The sequence below is a fragment of the Daktulosphaira vitifoliae genome, unplaced genomic scaffold (assembly GCF_025091365.1).
Source record: "Daktulosphaira vitifoliae isolate Bord-2020 unplaced genomic scaffold, ASM2509136v1 Scaffold_3, whole genome shotgun sequence".
Taxonomy (NCBI): domain Eukaryota; kingdom Metazoa; phylum Arthropoda; class Insecta; order Hemiptera; family Phylloxeridae; genus Daktulosphaira; species Daktulosphaira vitifoliae.
This window is the reverse complement of record NW_026099574.1, coordinates 32,505,340-32,514,546: the sequence shown is the minus strand read 5'-3', so window position 1 is coordinate 32,514,546 and position 9,207 is coordinate 32,505,340. Positions and strand designations below refer to the sequence as shown.

The window sequence follows — 9,207 nt, the reverse complement described above, 5'->3', positions numbered from 1 at the left end:
TTTAATTTATAGACGAGGTTTTTTGACCATTCGGTTTTTTGCCTCGTAGTAACTTAATTTTTTTTGTTTTTTTTTTTTGCTTAATAAAGTCCCCTTAATTTAACTTAACCATCATCTGTTTTTTCTTTTTTTTGCGTGTTCCATCTTCAATGGACTCGTGTATTTTTTTTTTCCTTTCAAAAATCTACTCCCCTAGTTTATAAGGTACGGGCAACGGCCTTGTATAAGGTCATCCCTGATCTATATGGTTATGTGACAACTGTCACGAGGTTTTGGTGTACATCTACTATCAACGACTCAACGGACATCAACTTTAATGTTTATTAAATATATATTTTTTGTTCTAATTGTTTTAATATAAAAAAGTTAATTTTTTAAAAAAAAAAAAAAATCCTACTGTGGTCCGACAATATACTGTCTCGCCCAGTAGGTTGGCGACCCTTTACTTATAATTTTGTAAAACGCCATGAAAGTTACAAATTTCTCGTTGCGGCCAATTAATTTGATTTTTATATATTTGTAACCTTTCAATTTATTTATAAATTTGTAATAATCTAAACATTTCCAAACTTTTCTCACTCATGGAATCTATTATTTCGTCATTAGTTATTTCATCTACTAATTCACGTTCGCAATTCATGATGAATATTGACTCTAAATTTGGTTGAGTTAATGTTCTTCTCAATCGCGTCTTAAACAATTTCAGTTTATGAATGAGAGAAAGACCTCTCACAGGTTGTTTGAGTTAAAAGAATAGTCAATAAAAATTTGTATACGTCAAAGAATTCTTTATATACCAAAGAATACATATTAAACTCATAAATTATGTTCGTTACGCACAATAAAAACGAGTTACATTTTCTTATATTTGTACATTTTTCTTCAATGTTTTCATTTTGCATGTAATCTTCAAAGTCCGATTGGACTTCTTGTACTGTTTAATTATATATATCATCTACGTCATTGATATATGTTTTTGAAATTTTAGGTCGTAATTCGGCAAACGACAGTAATTGTTCTTTTAATGCATGCTTATCAATATGTGGTAATAGTTCACAAATCTTGTTTAAGTCATTTGAATGTATTCCATTTTGTCTGATATTAATAAATCGATTTGAGTCAAATAGTTCAAAATCACCATACAACTCATTACTACCAGAAAATCTGTTCTCTAAGCAAGCAATAGTAGTATCCATAACGACACTAAAAGTTTTTATTTCATAAATTTTTCTGAAGATGCTTCAATTTTCGGATCAATGTTAGGGTTATCTTCAAAACGTCTTGTAATATTTATTCTTTTTTTTTTTTTAGGTAATTCTAACTCAATATCAATTCCTGTTTTGTGTTTCCATATAGCTTCGATTGTAAATATTGAAAATTCTATTGCAGCTGCACTTATCGATGAAAACTGACTTTGATTTTCTTTTAATGACTTTATAGTTGCTTTAATTTTTCGCCAAGCCTGTATACAATCAAGACTAAATTTTTGTAAATGAATCTTTATTAATACTGCTCAGACAGAGCAGTATTGAATAATCAAGTAGTGTGTAAAAGTTAATTTTAGTAAATGTCAATGGTGTTGCACTAGTGTGGAATTTTTAGGTCATTTTATTGACGGAGATGGTATTCAGCCAGGTAAAAATAAATTAGATGCAATAATGATCGCACCTAAATCTAGTGATATAACGCATTTAAAGTCTTTTTTAGGGTTAATAAATTATTATAATAAGTTCATTCCAATATCCTCAACTTTGTTAGCTCCGTTATATGAATTGACAAAAATTAATACTAGTTGGGAATGGTCAACAGAATGCGAAGAAGCATTTCACCAAGCTAAATTAGCTTTATGTAATAGTCAGTTGTTAGTTTCATTTAACCCAAAGTTTCCCTTAGTTTTAACCACCGATAGTAGTTATTACCGATATTATTAGTAGTTATGGAGTTGGTGCAGTAATTAGTCACATAATCGATAATGAGGAGAAAGCTAGCAATAATTTTTGGCGTAAAAAAGTTTCATAAATATTTGTTTGGTTTAGATTTTAATGTGGTAACTGATCATCAACAATTAAAAACAATTTTTAATCCATCAAAAAATATCCAGGTAGTATCAATATCAAGGTTACAACGATGGCCAATAATTTTATCTAGTTATCGATGTATAATACAATATAAAAAAGGTACGCGGTCAGTCACGCGGATGTGTTATCCAGGTTACCAGTATCAGATGAAATTGAAGTGGAATCCGAAAATTTATACTTATTGGAAGAATTGCCACTATCATATAAAAAAGTTGTCGAGGAAACAAAAAATGATGAGGTATTAAAAAAAGTATGCATAAATATTGTTTCAGGTTGGCTAGCAAAAATAAAAGACCAAGTTCTTCTACCGTATTTTCGTCAACGGAATGAGTTATCGGTCAACCGTCAACGACTACTGGTTAGAGTACATCGGAATTGATGTTTTGTTATGAGCCTAAAACTCGTTTATCTATACTTAAGACACCTTTTTTACTTAACTTTTACTGAAGATCTTTCATTTTCGACATTCTCTTTCAAATATCGCAAAACAATTACACATTGATCATGAGTTGAAACATTCATACTTGTATCTATTGTAATTGAATAGTTGTTAGCCACATTAACTTCTTTAGATATCTTAGACAACAATAATTCGTCAATAGTTTGAATTATATTTGTTACAATTTTGTGATTTAAAAAAATAAACAAATTTCCTCTACCAGATTTACCTCTTTTCAACTTCTTTTCACTTTCAACTATTGCCTTAGTAATATGATTACTTAATTCTGCATTCAACTTTGCTATCAATAATATTATTTCCAAAAAATTCCAATTATTTACTGATATATTTTTTAAATCGTAAGCAGACTCATATCTGAATCCTCTGAAAGGTAATCCTTGTTTTCCAATTACTTTAACAATATCAATAATTATTTGAGCTACTCTTCTTCTCTTCATCACCAATTTTACTACATTGATCAGCCATGAAACATTTTGTCGCTTCTCTATGGTTTTATGACTCTTCGTGATCTTTAATACGCTCATAAATATGAATACATCTGCTAAATCCACTATTGCTAGTAAAAGCTGATGATTTAGAGCAGTATACTAAACATATTGGACAAAATAAAGAATTATGTTCATGAGTATACGATAACCAATTTCTTTTGATTTTGTCTGTGATCCTGGAATAATTTCATAATAAGCTTTAGTTGTATTAAATGGTACAGGAGAGCCATCCGTCATTTTCTCTAGGTGATTTGGATAAAACGAAAAAAAATATTTAATATTTTGTTTACCCTTGGGCTTTAAAAAATAATTAAAATTTGTTTGATCGTCAATCACTATATTTAAATTATTTTTGACTAAAAGGTCACATAAATCAATTTTGACTTCAGAATTAGTGATTTGAAAGTCAATATTTTCGTCGTCCCGCAAATAAAATTTAACTTCAAAATTGTCCGAATGCATTTTAGAACTAGATGAATGTGGCACAGAAATATCATAATTATCGAGTGTTTGATTTTTACGGGGTATCTTTATCGGCTCTAAATTGGAGTTATTTTACGAAGCAGTTAAAAAATAATTTATCTTTTTTTTAGATTTATTTGCTATCTCCTCGAGACATTTCTTATCATGTTCCTTTTGTTTTAAAGAACCGCTCTTATGATATTTTTTATTTTGATCGATGTTATCCTATTCCATTATTAATTAGCCTAATAAATACAAAATTAATAGTATTTTTTTTTTTTTAAACTAAAAATATAACTTTCAGATTAGTTTCATTGTAGTAGTATTTGTTTCCAAAACTTGTTAGTTTTTAAAAAAAAAAAACGTAGCTTAGTAAAAAATTATTTTGTTTGGAAGTATTATGTTTGAAACGGCCTCCTTAGGTTATTTTGAAAATAACACTACTTGATGTTTGTCTATTACAACAAAAAGAATGTTCTCAATTTTTTGTTTTGGATTTTTTGAAATATTATTTAAAAATAATTTTTACTTTTTTCCTAAACACTATTTTTTTTTTAATTTTAGCTTCGATGCGAAGCTGAGAAAGTACTGTTTTACCATGACATGTTTTTTTTTATCTGCTGCCTACTTTTCTCCGCTTTGACTTGACCGATTTTGTTGAACTATACGTAAAAAGACCACTAATCGTATCTAGTTAAAGACATTCTTCTCATATCCCGTAAAAGAGGAAAGTATTCAAAAAAGTTGTTTTTTTCGTGTTGCCAAAATTTCAGAAGTTCTCTAATATTTATTTAGAAAAGTAAGAAAACTTTACATAATATGAGTAAATTTTTAGTAAAATCGGAAAAACGGAAAAATATCATATTTTACACATAGATTAAATATTGATTAATGTGGATATTCTTTTCATTGTAATATACGTGCAGTATAATGTAAATTTTTTATTTGTTGCTAGGCAAGAATGAGTAAACATAATTTTATACGCTATGGTTATAGATTTACATAATTATTGTATGCACTCCTAAATATAATTAGTATACATGTCATAAAGATTCGAATTGAAACTTTTCATCATACCGAGATTTTAAGTTTCAGTCCTTAACAAAAAGTCAGCCCATACGACAAAATCTGTTGTAATCATCACTTATTTTATTTAAATCCTAGTCAATGAAAAAACATAATTATTCTTTTGTGGTCACTTTTTAGTAGATGAATTCATTATTCGCGATCTAACCTACCCCTCAAGGAATCGTACATCCATTCATATTCCTACTCAGCCATCTCTTATAGTCATAATAATTAGCTGTACTATATGCTTCGTAGTCCCAATCAACGCCATTATCACATTTTTACTAGCACCCCTCAGTTGTATCACTAATTACATTATTATTATATACTTAATCTTTAATTAATTAAATCACTTAGTTGTAAACATTATGTAAATTGCCATTTTGGCGCGAATAAATTCAATAAAATAATTTTTAGCTTCGATGCGAAGCTAAGAAGGTATTGGTTTTACTAAGATGTGTTTTTTTTTTTTTGTGTGTCTGTTACCACTTTTTCTCAGCTCTCACCGAACCGATTTCTTTCAATAATACGTCATAAGATCACAAATCGTATCTAGTCGAAGATATTATCCTCAAAAATTGAAAAAAATTCCCTCGTTCCCCGTTAATGGGGGAAACCTCCAAAAAAATTACAAATTTAAAAATCACTAATTTTCAAAATTTTTTCAATTTTTTTTACTAAAAACTGCCATAACTTTTTTAAAAATGAATATATCAACATAATTTTTTTTTATATAGATGCATGATATCATTAACTTTCATTTGGTATATTTTTTTCATAAATTTAACCCTTAACCTGCCCACAAGGGGGGATTTAAAATGACAACTTTTTCACAAAAAATTAATTTTTTCTTCCTAAGTTATAAAATTTTTCGGAAGGTCTGACACTTTTATATATATTTTAAATTAAAGCTAATGTAATGTTCTTTATTAAGCAATAAAAAAATGTTGGACTTTATTTTATCTTCACGGTGAAAATGGTTACCAAATACTATTTTTGTGTGAAAATTTTCGATTTTGTATTTTACATTTTTAACTTAATTATGCTATAACTTTTTGAAAAATGTATGGATCAATACAATTTTTTCATGAGGAGTAGTATTTATATACATCTTTCATTTGACATACTGTTTTTTTAAATCGGACCATTTCCCTATATACTAGGGGGGTTCCAATCTAAAAAATGCATGTAGAAAGTAGAACTTTTCAACTTAACTTTTGAAAGTGTTTCGGAAAGTCTGACACTTTTATATATATCTTAAATTAGAGCTAATGTGATATACTTTATTATGCAAAAAATAAATTTCGGACTTTATTTTATCTTCATGGTGAAAACAGATATCAAAGTTTATAAAAAAAATACGATTTTTGTAAAAAATTCCTTTTTATATTTTAACTTTATAATGCTATAACATTTTAAAAAATGTATGGATCAATATAATTTTTTTTTTATAAATGCATGATGTCTTTACCTATCAGTTGGTATATTTTTTTTATAAATCTGATATTTTACCTGCCTACAGGGGGGGATTCTAAATGACAACTTTTTCACAAAAAATTTACTTTTTCAACTTAATTTCTTAAAGTGTTCCGGAAAGTCTGACACTTTTATATATATCTTAAATTAAAGCTAATGTAATGTACTTTATTATGCAAAAAAAAAAATTTCGGACTTTATTTTGTCTTCACGGTAAAAATAGCTACCGAATGCTATTATTGTGTGAAAATTCTCGATTTTATTTTTTACATTTTTAACTTTATAATGATATAACTTAATTTTTTTATGAGAAATAATATTTTTTAATAATCCCTTTTTCATTTGACATACTTTATCTGAATCAGGATATTAATAACGAACGATATTTATATCTGTCCCTTTACCTGCCCACAAAGGGAGATTCAAAATGACAACTTTTTCACAAAAAATTTACTTTTTCAACTTGAATTTTGAAAGTGTTCCGGAAAGTCTGACACTTTTATATATATCTTAAATTTATCATAAATATTTTTTATGTTCAAACCTTATACCTTATAATGTTGTTAAATTTATTTTTTAAGTGGCAATATAAGTAATTAACTAGCTTATTTCTTAGATAATGACGTAATAAAGAAAATTACTAGTCAATAACAACTATTGGACCAGTATTTTTGAAACTATTAAAATGTTATAGTGAAAATTCGAGATAATGTGTGGGTGTAGATATTTTTATTACTATCCATTTATTGGCTGCACACGACTTTGCGCCAAGGTATAGAAATGCCAATAACTTCTGAAGTACTATTTTAATAGATTGTTATATAACAGCCTTTTTGTAATTAGGTCATTATATTTTAAATAATCTAGTCAGTTATGCATGTTGTTATTTTTAAAAATAAATTAACACTCTTAAAACGTATAAGAGATAAACAAAAAATACTTAATCATTGATAAATTGAGAAAAACATCTACCTAGAAGATATCAAATAATAAAATCTAGAAATTATTTTTATTTTTCGTTTATTTAAAGGATTCATGATAAATTAATTACTTAGTATAGGTGTTCAAAAATTTTAAAAATATGTTAATTGTTACCACAAATGTGAACAACAGAATCCCTTTATCTTACTAATTATAAACACCCAATATTATACTATAAAATTCAGTGAATATGTTACAAGTCTAACTCATATTTTTCAAACAGATAAAATAAATTATTGTGTGTAAGAGTCATATACTAATTACTCAAATAATTAAGTAAAATGAAAAGAACAACATGAAAAATACAAAAAAGTAATAAATAATATTAATTACAGACATTTTTTTTTTTTTAGATTAATTAGTCATACAAGGGCAGAATAATCCTACTCCGAAATAAAATGCAAAACCAAATTCAAGAGAAATTTATTTTAAATGATCGAATATTAAAGATTCTAAATTTGCATTGTGAACTTAATCCATTTAATCTGACAACAATTCGCAATTTCAAGTTCTATCATCTCATTTATGCTCTATTATTATTATTGGAATTTATTGTAATCAATTGCTATGTGTTTATTGGTTTTTACTATGTGAAAAACGATTATATTTCAGCTACACAATTATTTATAAATATAATATCCACTATTCAAATATATCTAAACAACTATAGAATTTCTAAAAAATATGGTGAATTAAGGAAATTATTAAATGCAACGAGTAGCTATTTTCTGTCTTCTAATTATAAAGCAAAATATATGTTTAAACACAACGAATCTAAGTGTACTACAATAATAAATATAAACTTTTTTATGTATATTTCGGCGTGTTCAGTTTGGTTCCTTAGTCCATTATTTATAAAAGAATTTCCTTTAAAAAGAAGAGACGGCAGTCTGGTTATTTATCATAACAACATCATAAATTCATTCTTAAGTTTTATACCCATTTCGGTTTATGAGCAAATTTACCCAATTGTTTATCTATTGGAAGCTTTGGAAGTAGTACATGTTTGTTCTGAATTGTTTTTCTACTATACAATAATTATACAATTTTGTTGGATGTTATCAGCTCAACTGAAAATAATTGTGTTTGAATTCGAATCATTTGGATATGAAAATGTTGAATTAGGTACGTGTGAAATGATTATAATTAATCTTTATTTCTTCAATATTTTTTGATAAATTAGAAGGAGAACATAATTTTTTCAATATTAGTGAGATTGTAAATTAATTATCTATTTTCCAAATAGAACAGAAAAACGACTCTTGCTACATGAAAAATTTGAATCAAATACTTTTGGATCAGACAAAGATAAACGTGTAAGTTGATAAAAATATTTTATATCAAGGTGACTACAAACATTGTAATCTTTTTTATATTTAACACTTATTTTTATGGATTTTTAAAATGATACATTTATTCTTATCATCATTTCATGAACATTATCTGTGTTTTTATACAATGATTAATTGTCAAACGCTGTTGTCATATATTTTAACACATTTTTAAATGTTATTCATAACATGATAGATAATCTAATAACTAATTTGATGTTACATTTTTATTAATCATTATTATTCTTATTAGGTCAATTAAGAAGTTTCATGAAATCATGAAACCGATAACGTTGTTTACATATGTATGCTATTTAAATATTTTCAATGCTTTCATATATGTGTGTATATTGGTATGTATTTTCAAATTTAGCAATCAAGTGATTTTCATAATTTGATGAGAAATTTCTTTATAGATTTACTTTCAAAATGACGATGTATTGTCAGTTACTTTTGTGAAAATATTATTAACAACATCAGTGGTCATGATCGATTTGTTTGTTATAAGCTATTTTTATGGTCATCTTGAAAATCAAGTAAATTATATTTTGACAGTAGTTAGTACATTTTAATTACATTTTGACTAAAAATTTATATAAATACTCCATTTATGACATATTAAAATGTTTATAAAAATAAGTTCCTATCAAATATATACGAATAAAGTATGTCCTTCAAATAAATGTACGAAACAGTAAAGTGCAAAAAGTAAAAACAAACATAGTTTAAATGAATTTTAATAATTTTTAATAAAAAATTTTACTCTATAGCTACATTTTAATGTATTTTATAATAGTTTATTATGAATTACTACTAAACTACTACTAAACGATTACTAATAATTCGGAATATGCCCATCACTA

The 9,207-nt window shown here is 26.3% G+C and overlaps 1 protein-coding gene across 1 annotated transcript in view; it reads left to right on the top strand.

Annotated features, from left to right (window-relative positions):
* Nucleotides 1-9,207, top strand: part of LOC126902114 (odorant receptor 46a-like) — a 143,677-nt gene that overhangs the window by 110,699 nt on the left and 23,771 nt on the right. The window contains exons 3-5 of the mRNA XM_050679139.1: nt 8,260-8,329; nt 8,598-8,697; nt 8,761-8,880. Of these exons, the coding sequence (XP_050535096.1) occupies nt 8,260-8,329; nt 8,598-8,697; nt 8,761-8,880 (290 nt within the window). The remainder of the gene's footprint in view (nt 1-8,259; nt 8,330-8,597; nt 8,698-8,760; nt 8,881-9,207) is intronic.